Source organism: Bactrocera neohumeralis, chromosome 6 (assembly GCF_024586455.1).
Source record: "Bactrocera neohumeralis isolate Rockhampton chromosome 6, APGP_CSIRO_Bneo_wtdbg2-racon-allhic-juicebox.fasta_v2, whole genome shotgun sequence".
Taxonomy (NCBI): Eukaryota; Metazoa; Arthropoda; class Insecta; order Diptera; family Tephritidae; genus Bactrocera; species Bactrocera neohumeralis.
In genome coordinates, this window is record NC_065923.1 from 50204538 (window position 1) to 50228014 (window position 23477).

At 37.8% G+C, this 23477-nt stretch overlaps 1 protein-coding gene across 6 annotated transcripts in view; it reads right to left on the reverse strand.

Moving 5' to 3' along the window:
* Window positions 1–23477, reverse strand: part of LOC126763448 (MOXD1 homolog 2) — a 137919-nt gene that overhangs the window by 69594 nt on the left and 44848 nt on the right. For 4 of the 6 annotated variants that reach the window (XM_050480968.1, XM_050480966.1, XM_050480964.1 and 1 more), the window contains one exon: window positions 15168–17109. In XM_050480968.1, the coding sequence (XP_050336925.1) occupies window positions 15168–15719 (552 nt within the window). In that variant the 5' untranslated portion in view covers window positions 15720–17109. Of the gene's footprint in view, window positions 1–15167; window positions 17110–17704; window positions 17795–23477 lie in introns of those variants that run through there. The other 2 variants (XM_050480965.1, XM_050480967.1) reach the window with 2 other exon arrangements.

Sequence of the window (23477 nt, forward strand, 5' to 3'; positions counted from 1 at the left end):
CCGAAAATATCGGTCAATATGTGAGATATACAATTGAAATTCAGAGAGAATCCTTTCCAGACAATAGTTATTCTGTGTATCAAAAATGGGTTGCATCGGGTTAATACTTTTCTCAGCCCCCATTTACCTAATATAAAGATTTTCGAAATTCCAAGTGACTTTATATCGCATATATCGGCCAATATTTAAGTTATCTTAATAAAAATGAGAGAGCGTGTTTTACTCATAACAGTAACTTTGATAAGAAAAAAATAATAAAATAGAGAAATACCACCTCTACCAGAAGCGTGTACCAATTGACTTCGAAGTTCTCGATTGTGCCCAGAGTTTGGTTAAGATAAATATTGAGGACGGTATGTATGTGTGTAGTCAAGAGCCTATTTTAACGGCGATAATAAAGATTTGTCTCAAAATGCGTGAAAATATAGTTTTTTTAACAGTCCCGGTAAAATATATATAAACTGAGAAGAAGTTTTATAAATTTTGGTTACTTCGATTAAGCGATTCACAGTCAGAATATTGTAATAAAACAATAATAATCTCCACTCAAATCCATCCATCAAACAAGGCGATAAAACGAAATACTTGAGAGAAATTTTGTGAACAGAAGTCTCATAACTCATACTATAAAGTATCTCTGAATATCACTGGGGATTTAGAGCTAGAAGGTCAACAGTAGACACAAATTTTGCGCTGAAATAGTCCATTGGGGAAATGTTATGAGCACTATTTTTATTTACATTTGCTATTTATTGATTTAAAGCAAGCGTTCCATAGCATTAATAGGATGACTATTCCCGCAACATTTCGCAAATGGTAAATACCAGAAAACCTTACTAAAATTGTAATGATCTCTTTACGCAAATCCGTATTAAAAGTAATGATATAAGACAATAAGTCCGAGTCCTTTCGAATTAAGTCAGGAGTAAGACAAGGGGATATCCAACATAAATAAGTGATGCAAAGTGGACTGGACACAAGTTAAATAGTAGCAGTAAAAGCATCCACGCTCTGTCCAAAACTTTCGCTGATATGGAAGTGACAGCTGGCCAAATTGACCTAGAAATCAATGAAGATAAAACGAAATACATGATGATATCCAGAAAAAATAAAGCGGCGCCAAGAGTTAAACTTGACCAATACACATTTTAAACTGTAAAAGATTTTAATTACCTGGCCTTCGAACGCAGTAGTGAAAACTCAACAGGCCCCGGTTTCGATAATAGAATACAAGCCACCAATAGAACATATGAAACCGCTCTAATCAAAACTAAATGCAATGTAAGCTGACCCTATACATAACCATCATTCGACCAGTTTTGTGCTGCCGAGCAGAATCAATGGCGCTACTCGAAAGGACACTACCAAAGTGCAAGTCTTCGAAAGAAAGATCCTAAGAAAAATCTTTGGAGCAATAAAAGGTGAGTGGAAAGTGTCGTATAAGGTGGAACGATGAGCTAGATCAGCTTATACAAGATGAAAAAGTTATACGCTTTAACAAGACACAGCGAGTAAGATGGCTCAGCGATGTAACGAGAATGCCAAACAAGAGAGCGCAGAAGAAAATTGTAGATGCTACGGCATTCACCACTAAAGCAAGGGAAGGACCGCGAGCATGGCATAAATAATTCTAAAGAAACGGCAAATTACCGAAATGTTTGGAGAGCACATAAGCAGCAGTCCAAAGCTCAGAAAAAGCTGTTGCAGCCTTAAATGAGATATTGCTTTGGTTTATATTATTTCATGATTTATTTTATATTCCCGGGTTACTTAAGTATCGTAAATAATTATTAGATAATTCTTGTTTCATAGAGGGCAGTACAAGGGCACCGAGGAACAGTCGAAACAATGGACTTCTCAGACAAACTTGCATCGGAGTTGGTGAATATTTTATGGGATTTTTAAGGTGTGTTCTAAATGTCCTACTTGGATAAGGAAATAAAACGAGCATCTTCCCACCGGAAGTACAAGGCATAGAGAAGAATTTTGTAGTTCTACCGAATAACTACGAGAGGATCCAGAAAGCTACCATTTACACAGAAAACCAGGCGACTCTGCTGGCATTGTCGTCGCCAAAGATTAATACCAGTATAGTCAGGAAATGATGACAGAAGATGCTGCACTCTTCTATCTATTGGGTAAAAAAAAAATGGATGAACAAATTTTATCATAACGTTACAAAACTTAAAACTTTTAATATTTATTTTTTACTATTTAAACATAACTTTTATGTAATACATCTGAAAAGTAAACATTATGTTTGTATTTCCTTTTAAACGGCACCTTAATTCATGAAATTCAATTTTGTTTTTCGCTGCTCAAAGATGTACTTGCAATTATTATTAGAAAGCCCACTTGCAGAAGCAGCGATTGTGGTGTACCATTTTAGTGCAGTGATGTTGAAGCTTCAGTTCAGTAATTTTCTTCCCTCGCACTTTTAATGCACATGCTCCTCCATTTCCGTTTTGTGCAGTCGATAGCTAAGAACAATAAAATCTGCACTCAGCTGAATCCAACATGGAAGCAGCTAAACTGGCAGACCCATTCGCTTCAATCATAAATTATCGCATGAAAGAAATTTTCTGGTGGAATGACGAGAAATTCTTTACAGCAACGGTATTTTTCAAATAGGAATATCTAAGCTACGATGCTTTGCATTACTCCAAACGTCAGTGGTGAGGCAAAGTAAGGCACCACAAGACGTTCAGTGAAAGGCACCTGCTGCATTTCAATGGCTGGACATAAAAATGTCGATTTGTATGTACGCCACAATCCTCTAGGAAAAACTTGAGACTATTTTCGCTCGTTTTAGCAAAGCCTCTAATTTTTGCATCAGACTAAGATAAGATAGATCGGCAGCAACAATGAATTAGAACATAGAACTAACTAACTCGTAAATGGTTCTTGTAAAAAATCGTCAGTTAGAAATATTGTCAAAACTGTACACACTTCCATAAGTTTTTTGAGGGCTTTCGTTGAGAGGAAGTGTTTTAATTTACAATTCGTGATAATGATTAATTTAGCTTTAGGTACATACTTCAGCACATCAAATTCATTCACATTCCTACAGGGTTAGTGATGACTGTAGAGAGTAGGTACATATAAGCATGCACGTTTTTCGTATGTAACGACGATGTTGGCGATGAAGATGGCTGCAGCAACTTCAATTTGACATTCACGTGGAATGGCGACGAATGGGGCAGATGCCCATCTCGCTGATGTGTTCTCGAATGCAATCCGACGGGCCGGTCATGAGTCTATGCGAATGTGTGCTCAACCGGAGAATGCGTGGAGTGGATGTAGATTGCCAGAGATGCTGACTTTCTAAACGATTTTTTAAAGCCAGGCGCAAATGGCATAATTGCCGCTTTAGCTATTATTTAATCGTTTTCTCATATCTTTGTGTTTTATATCGTAAGTAGCTTGAGAAAAAGTTCGATTATCGATAAATCACACGATAAATATCACATGTAATACTTTAACCCTCATACTTAAAAATAATTTAAAGCATAATTGTTCTTTTTTATATTCTGCTTTACGGTGCGGTAATGCTATGGACAGGTATAAGGAAACGCCCCTACCGGAAGCTAATGGTAAGGGTTTCGGGGCTCGCTGCGTTGCGCATAAGGGGAGAACCACTCAAACGGAGGTTTTTGAGCTAGTGCTGAACCTGCCACCTGCAGACCACTTCCTTGAAAGCTGCGCAGCAAAATCAATTCCCACTCTTCCATTGATGAAAGAAGTTTCAGAGAAAACATATTAAGAGATATACGGAGGACTCGAAAATGAAGGACAGATTAGGTGCGGGGATACTATGTAAAGTCCAAAGTCATAAGGCAGACTTATAAGCTGGAACACGGCAGTATATTTCAAGCATTTCAAGCAGATGCCTTTGCTCTTGGGAAAGTTGCGTTGTTAGCCTCTAATGCATCAGCAGGCAACTGAATAGTTAACATTTATATGGAACAATCAATCGATAAGAATGATCTACTTGCCGGTAAAACCTCAAAAGACGCAAAGTTCCTCCTAGCATTCGATAGGAACAAGATTGGGATACTCACTGGTGAAAGCCTAGTGGCTGCACACGCTTGCAGACAGGGGTTGGCACATTGCAGTTTATGTCAAGTTTAAGGCCCCAGAGGAACAACGGAGCATTTCTTGTGCATTTGTTCCGCATTGACAAGCCAGCACTTTAAGTGATTGGGGGCCCACTGCATTAGACACTGGAGGAGGTAACATTAGTGAGTGTGTTTGAGTTTTGAATTTTTAAGTGTGTTGAAATTCGCATCACAGCATTCTAAAGGATGACTACTCCTCCTGGACTACGTAAGAGCACTCCTTCTGGTAATTCTTTAATGTCAAAACTGGTCTATGCGTTGCCCATTAGCCAACCAGACTAACCTAACCTATTGAAATTTTTTATTTTACCAAGAATGACTTAATACGAGATTTTCTCATTTTCTCTCATTTTGATCCCAAATGCGTCTCCTGAGATTAAGTGGCTATGTTGACAGCGATGACAATCAGGAAACTTTTAACACTTTATATGAAAAAAGGGCAGGAAATAAGCCCGCTAAAATAACTGACAGCATTTCAAGGATATGAAAAATGGGCTTTGGATGGTCAGATGTAAAAATGGAAAAATTGAAATTGAAATTGAACAAAATTTAGTGTGAGAGGTTACCCAAAAGTTCCTATCATACACTGTCAAAATAAGCGAAATCGGAAGACAACCACAACTATGGACAGTAAACAAATCTAACAATCTGAATCTGAAGTTAACAGAATAAAACTTTTCAAGGACTGAGATAGCAAATATGTGGACTCCAGTGCATGTAGAGGTAACCGATTTTTCACTGAACATATCGGCCAATCTGCAAGGGTATAGAAGTTCAGGGAGAATAGTTTGGTGATGGCAGCATGCCCTTGCGCCAACAATGGGTAAATTGGGGTCAATACTTCTCTTAGCTCCATGTAATTCACGATGACCTTAATATTAATATTTCGAATATGTTAATGTAGTATGAAACTAAATGAGAACATATATAAGTTGATAACATACCAAATTTGATTGTAATCAATTCACGATTTCGTCGTAAAACAAATCTTGATTTCTTTCGCAACATTTTTTAGTACATAACTAAAGGACCTCGTCCACGCCTTCTGTGGCTACTTATACATTAATTAATTAGATTAGATAACAATTTAATACCGGTTATGCGCGGTGTAAGAATTCACGGGGTTAAAATTTGTACATTACATTAAAATTTGAAAATGATTGGTAAGAAGCAAGAGGATTCTCCATTAATAATATTTTCTTTAATATTTTTGATTCGAAACGTGTACCGTTGCATAAGTTGGATTTCGGGTATATCCCGATAAAAACAAATATTCACAATATGTTGCAATTTTATTATTTCTGAGAGTAGATCAGCCAAGAATGACCGAGCTGTCGGTAATCACCAGACAGTGGTAAGATCAATAATATTAAAGAAAATATGGCAGCCGTAGATGAGAGTTACACGAAGACCGTGGAGAGTCGATACGGGGCAGTTCGCAACAACTCGGACTGACGTACAAAAGACAGCTTGTGCAAGAACTAAAGCCGTTCGACCTTCCCAAGCGACATCGCTTCACTCTATGGGCTCTGGAAAAGTTCCAAGAAGATTTGACGTTTTCGAGCCAACTTTTGTTCAGCTATGAGCCCCACTTCTGGTTCAAGGGGTATATAAACAAGCAAAATGACCGCATATATGACGAAGAGCAACCTGATGAGATTAAAGAGCTGCCATTTCATCCAGAACAAACAACGATTTGGTGTGGTTTGTGGGCCGGTGGGATCATCGGTCCATATTTCTTCAACAATGATGCCGGTGAGAAGGTAACCGTCAATGGTAACCGTTTTCGTTTCGTGATGCCGGCGACATTCGGTTTCAACAAGACGACGCCACTTCCCACACATCGTATCAATCAATGGATTTATTGAGGGAACACTTTGGTGAGCAGATAATTTCACGTTTTGTGCCGATCGATTGGCCACTAATTTCGTGTGATGTCACACCGTTAGACTTTTTCTATGCGTTCAATCCTGCTTCGATTCAAGCCTTGGAGCAAAATAACAGGCATGTCATTCGCCAGTTATTAGTTTAAATGCACGTATAAGTCGTTGTTTCGGACGAGTTATCCAAAATTGGACCCAACGGATGGACCATCTGAGGCGGAGCCGCGGCCAACATTTGAAAGAGATAATCTTCAAAACATAAATGCCAAGGAATTTACTTTCGAATGATAATAAAAATTCCTTATCGAATTTGAAGCTTCTGTGTGTTTTTTTTAATAAAGTAAGGAACCTTGAAATCGATCACCGTTAATTATTACCTAAGTATATATTTTGTTCTATGAAATTGTAGCTATTTATCTACGTATTCATGTAGTACTTATCTGTAATATGAATACGCGTATTTAGCGTTCAGACGCGTGGTGTGAGACAAAAGAAAAAACGTTGTTTTTTTACCTCTAAACAATGTCGGACTTTCTACTATTTCGAAATGAACGTGTTCAATCGCTTAATAAGTTAAACGCTATCACGAAAATGTTCGAATATCAATAATAGTAGCTTATAATATAGATTAAGCAAAAATGTTTCGATGGATAAATGTTTAAACATTTTGATGCTTCTCGAATAACATATCCATACACACATACATACCATAAATATACGGGTGATTAATGACTGCACCAACTATAGCCAAGTCCGCGGGCATGTGTGTAAGGTGGTAGGGAAGGGAGCTGTAAATAGCTGCGTGCTGCTTTGATTGGCATTTGAGTAATGAGACTGTTTTGTGTCCATTATATGGCTATTTGCGTATTTCGGTGCTAATGTGAGCTCATGTTCGAGCCAGCCGCACATGTATTTACACATATGCATGCATATTTACATACATACATATGTATATATATACATACTATGTATATGTGTGCCTCTGCACAGCTATGAATTGGTGAAGCATTCTATAGTGCAGGCAATCGTGGATACATTCAAATATTTGTAGCCATTGAGCTTGGTAGTGCCGTCGCACATTAGCTTAATAATTCGGCGCAACAGACGATGGAATTGGCGGTGGGAACAAACAAACGGCCCCCAACATTTGAACCCAGTGGTCATGCAATCATCTGTCTTTCAGAATATGCGCTGCTCCGGACCAACTGATGGCCATTGTTCGTTTTGTTTTCGATTGCGCACAACATTCTACTTTACTTTACACACTAGCTTTCCTATGAATGGAGTGCTTATGGGAACACTCCAGCCACTGCCATAAGTATGCATCTAGAGAAGTAAGTATGTATGTATGAGTGTGTGTGGTTGTGTGCATAAGTGTGGGCATGACGTGTATTTGCTAAGAATTCAATTAGGCGGGCACTTGCGTAAACACTTGATGAATACATGCGCCTATGCATATATAGCCATGTAAATATTATACATAGTTACACAACTTATACGAGCAGTTCAATTGTATTTCGCCCGGATACACCTAGTTTGATGCAAAATAAATCCCGAGCTACAAAGTTCAACATTGTTTGCATTGGTTTTTGCCGGAACCCAACATCTTGTAATGATGCCAAGTAGGATACCTTGGGGTACAGAATGTGATGATGCCAAAACAAAGGCCCAACTTACACATTGCTCATGGTTAAATTGTATAATTTGCATTTCACCACACAATACGTAGTTGAATGCAATTGAGTTGTTACATCCGTATTTTTGGGCAAATACTTGTATATGGACGAATTTAATTGATAAACATGTACTCTGTTTCATATATTAGTTTTTCCTAAGGCCGCAACATATTCGAACTTTCAAACAGGTCATGCAACTTTATGATAAGGCTTGCGAAATTTTCATGTGGATTTCTGGATAAAGAATTATGGTACATATGCCCGCAGGGTGTTTTTTAGACGTGTGGTTTTCAATGAGGCAATATTTTTTTCGGTGTTGGTCTTTCTAACAGTTTTTACAAGGTTTATGCTCAGTTGGGTTTGTCATCTCATAATGAACAGACTTACTCGGAAACAATCTTCGATAGTACAATCGCCAAGCAGAGTCGGTAATTCGAGCAACCATGGAACGGTTCGCACCACGTTTACGCTAGTGGATAATGTGCATTCTCAGAAAAGTGGTAAGGCCGCACTGAAGAGGCTTTTGTTGGATGAGAGTATCAAAGAAGGCATGAATGAGTCCATCCGCCATTGCGCCCAACAATTAGAGCGCGCTACATGTCATACAGCCAACGAAACAATCAATTGGTTGAAAGAAACGTTTGGTGAGCGCATTATCTCCCGTTGTGTGATTTCCAAGATAGTGCTGCAACGCTGAAATTTTTTTGTGGGGTTAAAATCGCGAAATCACTTATCTGCGCAGTTAAGCCCGAGACGATTGAGGCCTTGGAAGAGAATATTCGTCGAGTTATTGCTGCCATACGGTCTAATTGCTGCAAAAAGTGCTCGAAAATTTGGTCTCTCATTTTTTTAAATATAATGGCAAACCCATATCCTTATGAAAAAATTAAAATTGTTGGCCATAACATTAATTACATGCGTTCTATTTCTTCTTGAAAACCACATCTCTTAAAAAACACCCTTCACATACATACATCTCAATATTGAAATCTCAAAGCGAAGCAATGATGAGCAAATGTGTATAAAACTTTACACTCAATGTCTTTTGCCGCTCATAACCGACAAATTTTCTCTTGGTGTTGCTTATTGCATTCACACAAGCGACACGAGTCTAGCAACCCGGATCGGATAATTTTTTGCATTATCTTTCACATCGTCCTCTTGTCTACAAAACAAACGACAAAATGATTTGGGCGACAAAAGAATCCGTGTGTGAACCGACACTAAGCAGACAAATGGTTTAGTAGAGAGTAGGCATATTTACATAACTACGCTTAACTGTAAGTCTCATTGTATGCTGAGTTTTGAAACAATATGCCACTGTCATTCTAAAGGCCTACGTTCGGCCCACGCACAGCAGCGTGGGTTCACTCCACATTCCCACAATCTAAATACCAATTAGTATATAATGTTGCCTCTATATTGGGGGAGCTGGCGAGGCGGAAGGAAAAGTAGGCAAGCGTGCTTGTTTACAAGCATACGTATGTGTGTATGTATATATAATTATATAGAGTTGTACGATTGGGAATCGTGACGTACTAGGCTTTTTATTACAATTTATGTCACTTTAATAACTCGGTGGCTTCCGTGTTTTCAGTCTCGTAATTGCGTTCAAATTTACGTTGTGTTCGCACGATTGAATTAGTACTTAAATTATAATTACTCATAGTGCTTGTTGCCAATTCACCCAGTCAGTACGTCCGCACATACGTATGTATGTATTACAAATTCATATTACAGGTTCATTTGTAGGTGAATTTCCTACATCCATTTGTTTAAGGGGGTATTCTGGTCTAGAAATTAAAAAAAATCTAAATTTTTTTTTATATTTTCAAAGTTTAACTATTCAACAATGTGTGTACAAGAGGATTTTTCAAAATTCAAATTATTTTCGGAGATATAGGCATTTTTCTGATCCGGCATCCAAACTGGTTCGGCCGGAACTAATCGAACAAAAGACTTTACGCGAAACTATAAACGCGTTTTTCTCAAAACTGACTTTTTCGGAACGATACCCACGATTTCTCAGGTTCTACTGGACCGCTTTACTTGAAAATTTTACAGAGTCTTCTTTATAGGTTGGAACTAGCCCCATCCCCAAATTTTTATTTTTATTATTTTTAAAAAATTCGAAATAATCAGAAAAAGTGATCCTAAAAAACATTTTTTTTCAGGCAGTCGCCATTTTGTGAAAAAAATTTTTTCCCACTTTTCCGTAGTCCGGCCATTGCGACATTATTCTAGATTAACAACATTTTTTTTGGTTTCAGATAACTAGGAAGGTTGAAATCATGGGTATGGTCACGTGGAAATTTTTAGAGACCCCCACTTCGTCAGCTCATAATTTTTGAAATTTTTTACTTTTTTTTTTAGTTTTTAATTTTTTTCTGTACTCTTCTAAAATTAACAAATAACTAATAAAAAAATGGATAGTAAAAATATTAATTGCCTTTTTTTACGACACTTTAAAAATTACCTGAATTTCATGCTTCTAAACAAGAACCCTTAAGAGGGTATTGTAGTCAAGAGGTCCGAATTGAGAGCGGGCCATTAAAAAATGTAGTTTCGAGAAAAACATGTAAGGACTATTAGCGGGTTTTTTACACCACTGATGCTGATTCATACTCCGATGTCCCGTACTAAATTACAGTTCTGTATCTTGGTCAGGTTAGGTTATGTTATAAGGTCAACGCCGGTCCGTGGTGTTACTGAAATATTCTACATAATAGGTCATAGGACCGTTACATATAGACAATGCACTTTGAACCTATGAAATATTTGTTGTGACAGCTAATGCCAGTTTCGGCTATGTTTCCTGGTTCGCCGACTTTAAAATTATCGAGACGTTTCAACCTCAGCCTTCCAAAGGCTGGATAATGGAGATGAAAGTACCTAATGCTTCCACATCACGGTCTTCCATAAAACATACATACATACTATATATAATACTATGTAACTATGTATATGATTTTTTTGAATGATTTGATTTCTACGTCACAAATCACAATTAAATATTATAAAAGCATTATAGGCATATGAATAATACAGCATGAAAACGACAAGAAAATTTTTTTCGCTACCACTAATGAGTCATTGATACTAACGGATATTGACTCATTCACTTTTCGTCTGTCATTTGGTTCAGCAGCTTACGCATATGACTATGACATATTGTTGTTAGATTGAATAGTGATATCTCGGTCTCTTTTGGTAGAAAATAAGAATTTTGTATAAGATTATGCTATAATTGCTACAACTAATTAATAACGGCATCCGGCAGAAATATTGTGCTGCAGATAAAAGGGAATAGGATGACAACGATCCAATTGCGTGAGCAAAGTAATACATAACAAGTTTCACACAGAAGTATAACGTGTAAAACGACATCAAGGGAAGATGAACTGATTGTTCGCGATTCAAGAAAGGATCCACTTGTAACCGCCAAGAGAAATTAAAGCATAGGTTTTTGGGTAAAATGAAATATCAATTACCGTAGCAACTATTAAAAGGTGATTTCGAGAGGTAGGACTGTTCGGAAGGATTTCCAGAAAGAAGCCGTTGCTCTCCTATCGATAAAGAGAAAATCATTTGGAGATCGCTTTAAAATTCCGCCAGCGATAACAAGTGGTTGAAAACAGGCACTGTTTATTGATAAAACAATACAATATTTATCTTTGTGTGTCCATTCTGATGTGAAGAGTTACGTTAGGCGCTCAAAACGAAAATAGCTGGATCCTAGGTACAACACTGGAGCATGGAGGCAGCAATGTAATGCTTTGAGAAGCAATGTCATGGCATGGCACGATATTGAGTCTATATGTAAGATTATCAATCAGGCATTACGTAAGATTATCAAGCAGACAAAAGGACCAATTCAAGTATATACCAATTATGAACGCTGTCATGCTGTAATTTGCCAATGCTAACATGCCTGTAACATGGATGTATATGGGATAACGATCCGAAACACACAGTTGGGCGCACTAAGTAGTGGTTTCATCACAATTTGGTGACTGCTTTTAACTGTCCTTGTTTAGTCAGCACCCAAACCATGAAAAAAGGGAAAGGCCTCACAAAATAAAGGAGTGAGAAGCGGTTTCACAGAACATCTAACTAATAAAAATTAATAAAGTAAATGGCACGCAAGCAGTAATCACCGATATTGTTTTGCCTATTAATATCCTTTTTAAAAACATGTAAACCGTAATAATTAGTTACTATTTAGACTTTCCATTATTTTCTATTATTCTATTATTTAGAGAAGTGTTTTTCGAGATTCGCAAACAACTTTTTTTGTTTTAAATACACCCATACAGGGTTTGCCCGGAAAGTATAAGGACTGAGTTGATTTAAACAAATTTATTAAAAAATCGTTACAATTCTTTAAAAACTTTCAAAAGAGGCTTCTTCTCCGTCGATGTAGCGACTACCAGCCATGGATGCCGGCCTTGAGAGCCGAGGTGCATGTACTCTGTCGCCTCAAAATGCTTGTTTCATCGGTCTTTTCCGGCAAGAAACAAAAAGGCGCCGGCATTGGTTAGACCATAGCTGTTTGCAAGAAAGGCGTTTGAGCATCGTGGGCAGCTTCCAATCGGCTGCGATGGGTTGTTGGACCCGATTGACCCTTCGTTTGAGTCTCTGGAGAACTGCTACGTAAAACTTGGCGTTGACGGTTTGTCCAGGAGGAAAAAAATCATGGTGGACGATGCCTTCGATGAAAAAAAGACAATGAGCATCGTTTTCAATTTGGATTTGCTCATTCTTCCCTTTTTTGGGTGAGGAGACGCCGGCCCTCCAAAAAGACCTGGTGCCACCGAAACACACCACTTCTTGCTAAAGCAACATCTGGGTAAGCCTGCTCTAACGAAAGCTGCATTTTCGGCTTGCACCACTTACAGAAACACTTCACGCGAAAATGTTTGTCCTGACTCTCCAGGTGCTCGGAGACAACTGACCAGCCGCTCGTTCGTTAGCTAGAGAACGCCCTCTACCGAATCCAGTCGGTGCGCGCACGCTTTGAACTACAGTGCCGGCGGAAGAAAATCAGTACTATTACCTTCCGGACAAACCCTGTACCTTACTTGTATATAAGGCTCAGTTTCAGATATAAAAATCAGCATACTATTGCTTGACCTTACAACTTTGCAATATTGTAAAATTATCCTAAATACACTAGCCCTTACATATTTCATATTACATCAAATAGATTTAATTAAATAGTTTAAACTGCAAAATTAAACCTAATTAAGAACGAGAGGTTTTGTTGCATACACTCAATTATGTAAATCTGTACAGCAACTGGATATTTCGCTTTACAAGAAGAATAAGTATGTTTTGTATGTTTTTCATGTAATTAAGAAGAAATATCTTATCTCATAAATTTCATTGTTGTTTTGTTGGTTGTGTCTTCTTGATGGTTACATCTGAATGCACATTCCTTCGGTTGCCAGTTCAACAAACAGGTTGTAAAATATAATAAGTACGAAGAACAGCTGCTTAAGACCGGTTTGCTGTGCTTGAAGATTCTGTACGGAAATATGACACTGGCGGCGGCTTTAAAGCATTGCTTGTTGCACATGCAATCAACTATTAACATGCAACGTCCATGCATCGCTGCGATCCACGTTCTTTTACTTAGCTGTTTACCAGATACCGGTTGTACCTCTGTCATTAAAAAAAATTCTGCACAAATAATAATTAAGATTGACAACCCAACTACGAGAAAATTGCATATTAAAGTGCGCTGCAACCAGTGTTGCCACTCACAGCTAACCTTGAGAGAATCACTAGCAGCTAAGCTACTTGCATTGGAAACAGTTAGAAATATACGAATATGTAATAGGTAAATACATATAAATAAAGCACCAGGTGTATGTATTTTTTGTATTTGTTTGTTATTTACTGTTTTCGGCTGAAACAAGAACATAGTTGTATTTTAACATGACACAGTTTGTGAAGAATTTTATTAAGAAGCTCCGACTTTTAATTTAAAAAAGTGGCTATTAAGTAAAATTGCAAAAAAATAACAGTTTCTCGTTAACTTTATATCAGAGTTCTAAGTCAACGATTTATGACTATTTTCACAGATAAGGGAATGATCTTCAAACCACGTATGATTTTTATATTTTGAAAAGGAGATACATACATCGAGGTGCGTCAATTTAGCCATGCCCGTCTCTTAGACTGTCTCATTACCGTCTCCCAACCTTAAGGTGGAATATGCACGTGAAATTAACGCTGTCCAGAGCCACCAGGCACTCATATATGCAGACGTCTAGCCGACAGATCCTGGGGCAGCAAGCCAAATATCATCAGATGGCTGCAAAGCATGATCGAAAGGCCTACTGTCACTTATGTTGAGGAGTTTGCAACCGTGTACACCTGATTTGGATGCTGGGGCATAAAGTTCCAACTGGGAGATTACAACCTAGCAAGGTTTAGAGATATGTACGATCAACCTCCTAGGAGACAAATTCCGTATCCTACGCGTTCTATACAGGGCACTGCAGGCTCAAGAAACACTTGTCCAACATAGGCATAATCTCTTGCGCAAACTGCCGGTTTTGCGACATGGAACAGGAAATTCCAGAACATCTGATTCTAGACTGTCCAGAAATTTGTAGAAGCAGGCTCAAGGCTCTTGGATCCTTTTAGGTGGACTGGTATCACATCACCTTAGTCGCGCTCAGCAAGCTCCTGAAATTATGTACTCGATCTATGTGAACATATGTGGTAAAGGAGAGGACACAACAGACCATAGGTAGCAGTGCAAAACTTCAATTTTTTTCCATTATATAGACCGACTGCTCAATGTAACGAACCAGTCTCGCATTTTTTGAGATATCACGCTGAAATTTTGTGCACACCCTTTTCTCCCAAAGAAGCTGCTCTTATGTCGGGAACGCTATAGTATAAAGCTGCCGATTGAACTGAACGAAAAATATATGTGAAAATATAGTTTTTTAATCGACGAGATATCTTCACGAAATTTGGAAAGGATTATTGTCCAAAGCAACGCTAAAATATTTGATTACATTTTCCAGATCGGATCACTATCGCGTATAGCTGCCATATAAACTAAAAGACGAATGCTGCTTGCTAATTAATAAGTGGCAATATAGTATGTACATATGTATATATAGGTATTTATATAAATACCGAGTGCATACTCAATTACTTCCTTTAACAATTGTGTTACTAAAGTTGCCATAACTCAAAAACTTATGCACTGAAGCCTAAAAAGGTTGCCACACAATCGGAAATTCTCCTAGTTTCTTCAACAACCTAACAAACCGACATATGTACATATATACACATATATGATTAGGTCACATAAGTAATGATGGGGATAAAATTTAGACACCATAAAGATAAATATTCTCAGATACAAAGGCAAGAATGAGCGTGAAAACACTTATGAACTGCGTGTGTAAGACCTATTATAGTTGAATGGGTGTGTGAAATATATTTAAGTATATTGTTAAGCTCACCTGAAAATATGTTTGACCCTTGTCTACCCAACCGATGGCGATGTCAGAGCCAGCGAGGCTGCCATCGGGCGAGAAACCAAATCCAACGTAACCCAGCGTACGTGCTTGTATTTCGAACGTAATATCCTGATTAATGATTGTCCATAAAATGCGAAAATCCTCATTCAAATCGACGGCATGATCCCAGCTCAAAGCGTTGCCATCACCGTCGCCTCCAACCGCACCACTACTCAGAACACCCAAACGACTACCACCTTGACCGGCAATGGTGGTTGTACTGTCTTCGCTACCGTCGCCCACTGTAGCTACCTTAGCTGTCATTGCCGCTGCTGCTGCTGCTGTTGCTGATGCTGCCGATGTTACCGACGCTGTCGCCGCAGCAATTGCCGTCGCCCCTACTGTTGGCGGACAAAGGGAACTCACAGCCACGATGAAACAGGATATAAAACATGTGATTAACGATGACAGCGATGAACTTGAATGTTTCACTTCCTCCTTCCGCACCGTCGCTTTAGAAGTTGCCTTGCGTGTTGTAGACATTGTCGTTGCCATTCCGTTCTAAATTAATGATATCGCGATGAGTGTGCTTGTCCTGTGAGCTTATGAGCGCATGTGTATGTCTGTATATTTCGTGCGAACCGCCTCCCGGGCGCTCGGGTGCGTGTTAATAGTTTTCAAAACGAATGCTAAAAAAATGCAAAGGAATGTGCGTAAGTGTTATGACCGCTTGGTATTTGGCTGCGTATGCCGAGTTTGGCAGTTCGTTTTTATAAATTACGCTTGGGTTGACCAACCTATTTCGTTGGTAGCTGCCAGTCAGCGTTTTGTTGTCGATTGGCTGCGTTCTTCACAGCACCTTGGCCGAAATAAATGTATGTCCTGCGAAACCCAAAACCATGCGGATTCAGTTGAACATATGCCTGTAGCGTGCAGCCGACAAGTGCTTCAAAATAAAGTTGACGACAATTGGGCGCACGTCATTTATTGCTTTTAAATCCCGCCACGAATGGTTTTAAGACCGATGACTTGCCAAGTCCTTTAACGCTGACGTAGCACGACGCCAACTGCTGTGCTGTTGTTGTTTACCCCCGAAATTACTTATTACGGCAATAGGCGATAGTTGGGCCGTTTTGCCGTATTAAAAACAATTTTCCCAGCCGGTGGCGCCATAAGAGAAAATCTACTGTGATGAGCCTTTTTTATGCGCTGTTGCCTCGTAACAAATGTTGCTTATGACCTAGTATAACAGACACACACACACATACACATGTATGTTCGAATATCATTTATATGAATATGTAAGAGCGTATTTTACGGTTTTATGTTCTACTTGCAATTTCACTTTATTTGGCCTTTGCTTTCCTTTGTTTATTCAGTTTTGCTTTCTTTCGTGATTTTGTGTGTGTTTTTCATTTTGATGTCTTGTTTTTTTTTTTTTGGTGTATCACAGCTCTGATGTTATAAATAGCGTTAAAGTTTGTTGCAAGAATTACTATTTTGGTGGATTATTGGTCTACATGACCATTAGAGCGCGCAAGCAGACGGGTCGCCTCCTACGTTGTCCTCTCGGTTCTATTATTTCGCTTTCTTTTTTATGCTGCTTTTGCAGCTAGAAGTGACAGGCGGCTTTATTTTAATCGGAATTTTATTGTATTTATCCTTGACTTGACATCGGAAGTAGAGACGTGCAGCTTCAGTGCCAGAGCTTCTTACTCCTATAAGGGAAGTTCACTGAGGTAAAGACGTGCGACAAATTTTTCTAATTAAGTTTACTTTTGCTCTTCCGTTTACGTCGTCGGTTTTGTGCGTTTTAACGTCTTCGTGTTCTCACGCCGGCATTCACGTAATTTGTACGCGTTCTACCAGTTTCGGTGGCATCAACCTTTCAAGTTAAGCTGTATTCAAGGTGCGTGTACAACTGTGGCAATGCAATGTAGGATGTCTGAAAGGCAGAAAAGACAAGAAAATTACACGTAATTAGTTTAATTTACTTTTGAAAATGTGTTTGATGTGTGTTTAGTTGTTAAATCGAGTATAATTGCATAAATGCACTGAAAAGACGGAATTCAACTGTCAGAAATGTAGCCGTGGAACTGCACGTCGTCTGTTTGCAGAAATTGGCGTGCGCTTGCTGAGCGACGGTGGGGCGGATTAGGCATGTTTAATTCCGACAAATACGCGAAAGGAGGGCATGCGCTCATGGTAATGCCATTTTGCTTGGTTGAAATGGAGGAATAAAAATTGCCGTCGATCGTTTGTGTCGATAGTGAGTGCCAAATGCGTTGCATATTCGTTGATGGACAGAAAGCACTTTTAGAAAGCTATTTTACCTTGTATGTGTATAGATAGAATCGGATGGATAGATATTTTAGTTTCGTAGACCGTTATTTTGAGGTGATTGGCAAATTGGGCAATGCCTACTGCATGATCTTTAAAGCATCTTTCTACCCTTAAAATGGTATATTACTATAAGTTTGATCTATCAAAATGGCACATCTAGTGCTAATTGAGCCCGATAGGGCTGCACTGCTACCTACCTATAAGTTTGATCCCAGAAAGAAACGAGCTGAGTCGATTTAGCTCTGTCCGTCTGTCTGCATATACGCGAACTAGTCAGTTTTTGAGATACCACCGTTAAATTTTGCACACTCCCTTTTCTCTCTAAGAAGCTGCTTATTTGTCGGAACCGCCGATATCAAATAACTACAGCATGTAGCTGCAAAATTGCTGAAGTTCTTCTATGAAAAACTGATTTATTTGACGAGATATTTTCAAGAAATTTTTTTATGAATCATTGGCAAACCCCTGTTATATCATCTGCATAAATTTTTGAGATCCGGCTACTATAGCATATAGCTCCCATTTTCCATCGGAATCAAGAGCTTTTATGGAAAACTTTCTCATTTGAGGAGATATCTTCGCGAAATTTGCCCTGGGTTATTGTTTAAGGCATTGGTGCAATATCCGAACAAATTCTTTAGATCGGCCAAAACTAACGGATGTTCCATGTTAAGGTACTTTTGACAGATCTCGCAAAAGTCGTGTCAAGTTATCATGTTTGGCATTTCATCATGAAAAGACTTACGTCTGAACAACGTTTACAAATCGTTCAACTTTTTACGAAAATTCAAGTTCAGGAATTAATGTGTTTCGTGCGCTTCGCTCAACTTACGGCCAACATAATTGGTCTGCTCAGCATACAATTCGCAACACCAACATCCATCTTGAGACCCTTCATTCATTATTGGATAATATTCGACCGAATAGACCACGTCCAGCACGCAGTGAAGCAAATATAGCAGCCGTAGCTGAGAGTGTACACGAAGACCGTGGAGAGTCGATTCGGCACCGTTCGCAGCAACTCGGATTGACGTATGAAACGACTTGGCGTATTTTACGTCTATATCTTAAATTTAAAGATTCAAAAGCTGCCATTCATTAAGTGGAATCATGGATTCATATTTCTTCAAAAATGATGCCGATGAAAACGTAACCGTCAATGGCGACCGTTATCGCGCCATGATAATCGACTATTTGATGCCTGAAATTTAAACTCGTGATCTCGATCATTTGAGCAGATCATTTTTTGCGTTTTGTGCCGGGCGATTGACCATCAAGATCTTGCGATATCACACCGTTAGACTTTTTCCAGTGGAGATATATAACGTCTAATGCGGTCAATCCCTCTTCGATTCAGACCTTGGAGCTAAAAATCGCAAAAGTCATTCGCCAGTTACCAGTCGAAATGCTCGAACGAGTCATCCAAAATTGTTCTCAATGGATGCACAATCCTGACTTAGATGATGCTGAAAATTGTTCGACTCAATTTGTCGCCTTCGTTTCACTCGTGTGAACACAATAAGCAATATCAAAAGAGTATCTGCCAATAATGCGCAACAGAAAAGTCCTCGTCTGAATGCAGTCTCGCAGATCGTCAAAAATCTTAGAAAAAATAATACAATTTTAAATAACTCAAACCTGCCAGTTATCGAATTTAACTTTGAATCGTAAACGTACTATAAAATATGTAACATTAAATTCAGCGTTACTTAAGTACCCTCATGAGAAGACATTAAACAAGAGCCTTGCGCGAATTTTCACAATTATGAATAATCATGTGATAAAATTACCTTGAGTAACTCATATCAATTCTGAACATTGTAGAGTGATGCAAATACATACATACTATATATTCAATTAAAATATCTAAAGTGCTTAAAAGAGAAAAAAGTTAAAACGCTGCTAAATAATTCACCGATCTTCCATCTGTGCCAGAAGAGGACTAAGTCAATTCCTCCTATGGCTATAGTATATACATATGTATATATGTCTTAGTTATGAGTTTTAAAAACGTATTCTGTCATATATAAAAGCGTAAGAGCAGGAGAATGGCTGCGGGGAGCATAATATTCAAAGTAACCTAAAGTTACTCTTCGCTGAGTCGTTGCATCTGAGTGAAACAAGTCTAATAAAATTACTTTGTGAATTAACTGCGCTTGGCAACGCTACAAAATGTAGAGTATGTAAAGGAAAATAGCTCCCGGATACATATTAACAGCTTACATCAATTTTATAACGGCGCTTGTAGCTGCAGTGATGACGAAGATTACATAAACGAAGGATAGCAGTTGTAAGGACATAAAAGTAATAAGCACGAGGATTGCCCTACAATTACTTAGAAAGGCGATACATTTATACGACAACTGCGTAGATGGAAAAGTCTAAATGCTAACATCTTAATCTCTTTATGGATTCTCTGAAATGATTTGTAATCTTTTGAAAATTTGTTGGCACAAAACTTTCACTGCTAAACTCGAGCATTTGCCACTTGGAGTACCATTTGGTTCGAATTATATAATATTCGATTTCTACTGGAAAATATATGCTCCTTTGAAAAATATAATCTATATAAAAACTGCTGGATACAAATTAACAGCTAACACATAACAGCACTTGCAGCTGCAGCGGGAAATGAGGAAGTTTTCATTTATAAATTCCATTTTGATAATATTAAGTTGGTATAATATTCGGAATAAAACGTCTCGTATTCAATTGGCACCCGAACAGTTTAAAAATTGAAAACAAAAAAGGAATTCGTACAAATTCTGAAAAAACAAAGGACTTCCGACATAAGTATGTAGCTCACGCCAACCAAGAAATTTGTATTTGTTTTCTTAGGTTTGCTGAGAGTTTCCCAATTAAAATTTTTGTATCCCAAGCTAGCACTTCCTTTGAAGAAATTATGTTTTATTCTGCAATAAGAAATAGAAACTGTATGGTTCCAACTGCAAAACCTTCGTACGTAGATGGCTTCACCATTTGGCACAAAACCTTAAACATTTTATGAATTGATGTGCAGGAAACCATATTAACTGAAACTAATGAATAATATAAAACACCCTTCTTTTATTAGAGATGAAATTCCTATGTCCTTTTCAATTGGGAAAAATTCAAAGAAGAAGAAAAAAAAAAACAATTTTCCAAGATAAAAATAAAAAGCCCAAAAATTTGATTTTTAGCTTTTCACATATATTTTGGGGATAAGTGAAAAAGGCGTTCAAACAAACATTGTAGATCTCTTCATTACCTACTAATTTAATAGATAACTTTTTTCTATAGCACACGTAGTTTTACCGGAAAGCTATATAAACTGATTTTAACCTTAGCAAATTCAACCACACCCCTCCGCATCCTCTTCCGACATCAGATCAGCTTTAAATTAATTTTCCGTCTATTTCTATTACATTATCTTCCTTTCTAGGTTTATAGGTTTCGACTTCTCTGTGGAGTTTTTCACTTTTTACATTTTCAAAGTCTTTTGCATGACCTACTGTATAAATTTTTAAGCTTCTGCTATCAGATATAACCACAATTCCAGTTGTTACTGCTTTATTACTACTATGAACAAAAATTAGTAAAATTTTGTTCATAACTTTTAAATTCTTAATGCAACCTTTAAAATCTATGTCGTCCTCTCACAGTAATACCACTTAGTCCCAATACACTTGTGCCAAGGTTTTGTTAATTAATATGTTTATAGCACTTGACACTATTTTCTAGTCGAGGATATTGAGTTATCCACGACACTTGATGGGCATGGGCATGAACAGATTTCGTACATCGGCGGGTGGAGCGACGAAGGGACGGACAGACAGGGAACTCGTCACAAACGGGTTCCACGGAGCGCACGTTTGAGTTTGCTGAATAGCCAGAAGTTACACGTAGCTAAATTAGATGAATACAGTGGTTGCGGCACGATATTGATTGAAAATTTGGCAAAAAATTCACTAAGTCTCAAGTATTGTGGACAGTTTGCCCGGTCGGAAGGAATTCGGAGTAACTATACCTCGATAATCGAAAAAGACTGTAAACATAACCTTGATGTTTGATCTGCCTTGACATGGTCTTTTCGGCTTCAGCTCACCTTTGCCCAATATTCGGTCGATTGATCATTTATTTCCAGTAATAGTACGTTTCATGACATCCTGGTAGTCGGAAAGTATTGTTGCAGAGACGCACACGCGACGCTGTTTTTCGAAAAAGATTAATGATTTCGAGTCAATACTGCTTTCACTTTTCTTAGGACAAAATGATCTTTCAAAATGGTTTTCACTGATCCTTCCGATATTCCAACGATGCCAGTAAGTTCTCTGACTGTTAATCGTCGATCCTCAAGCCCCAATTCCTTTATTTTATTGACGTGTTCATCATCAGTTGATGTTGATGGCCTCGACATGGTTCGTTGTCAACGCGTTCGCGACCCTCTTTGAATAGTTTGCACCAATCAAAAACACTTGCTTGCGCCAAACACATATTACCAAAAACGCTTTCCAATATTCTGAACCTTTCTATACCATAGATTTCATTCCGAACACAAAATTTAATGGAACTTCCTTGTTGAATAATTTCACTCATCATAAAAATCGCCGAATGCACTTTAAGTACTTCAGAAAAACAAGCGTTCACTAAACACTAATGATTATTTTGATCTGACATTTGGCACAGATGCCATTGAGAGTTTTACCCAGCTAGAAAGAAAATAATTCGACAAATGCGTTTTCGCGCGAAATTTAAATACAAAGTCTTACTATTTTTTGCCCACAGTTGTTTTCTCTTCTTTTGTAAACTATAAAAAGTGATGTTATAATAAAATGCTTTGCATTCTTGGTGACGATATAACTTACATATAACTCTGGCAGCAATATATTTATGTATGCATTTATCTGTAAGCAAAGACCGATTTGATTTTTTGAAAATAAGAAAATCTGAAAAATCATCTGTTTGGTAGATATAGGATGCTATAATTGTCTGGAATCTGGCTGACTCCAGCAAATAATCAGCACAATATCAAAATACAACTGTGTATTAAATTTCATTTGGATATGAATGTTCGTAGAACATTTTCCGCATTTGTGATTTTTCCATTTTTGGCGCCCTACTAATCGACCTGCTCTATTACCCATGCACTATAATTGGATTTGATAACATAATCATTATTAAGCCTTTAAATCCAGAAGCATCTGAAATTAATTCAAATCACTTAGAATGCTCATGTGCCTATAAAATGTACATATGTACATGTGTGAGAATGCTTTATTATCACAAACACATACATATATAGGTATGTTTATTCATATATGTATATATATATATATATATATACATATATCTGCTCGTATATGATACAAGAGGTAGTAGGAAAATGTTTTTAATTTGTTTGTCTTTAATCGCCCTTTTCTTCGCACTCAATTATGTGTTAATTGATGATCGAAAGTCCCATCGAATCACTCAAGCAACAGAGTCGATTCTCTATGGTTTTGTGTGCCTACATACAAATGCATACATACAAATGTTTGTGTAGGCAGATAAATATATGTAAATATGTGAGAATTAATAAAATGTAAATATACATACATGTGTATGTATGTATATATGTTTATAAAGCACACACATGCGTGAATAAATCTCCTTGCGCTGTCATCGATACTGACAACTATTGAACATATAATGTGCACTTTATTCTATATCCAAAAAGTTCGACTATTTTTAGGACCCACCTTCTATTTGCTCTCTGCTTTGCTTCAAATATACATACATACGCACGCATGTAAATATATGGAGACATATGTACAAACATACATATGAATATTATATTTAAAATGCCTCGTAAATCACATGCTGCTAACATCATTTAATCTAAATGAGCTTTTCCGTAGAAAACAAGCAGACTGCACATGCCAATGCCGCCAATAATGCCTTGAGAAATATAAGATACTCATGTACCTATTTGTATATTTGTACATACATACA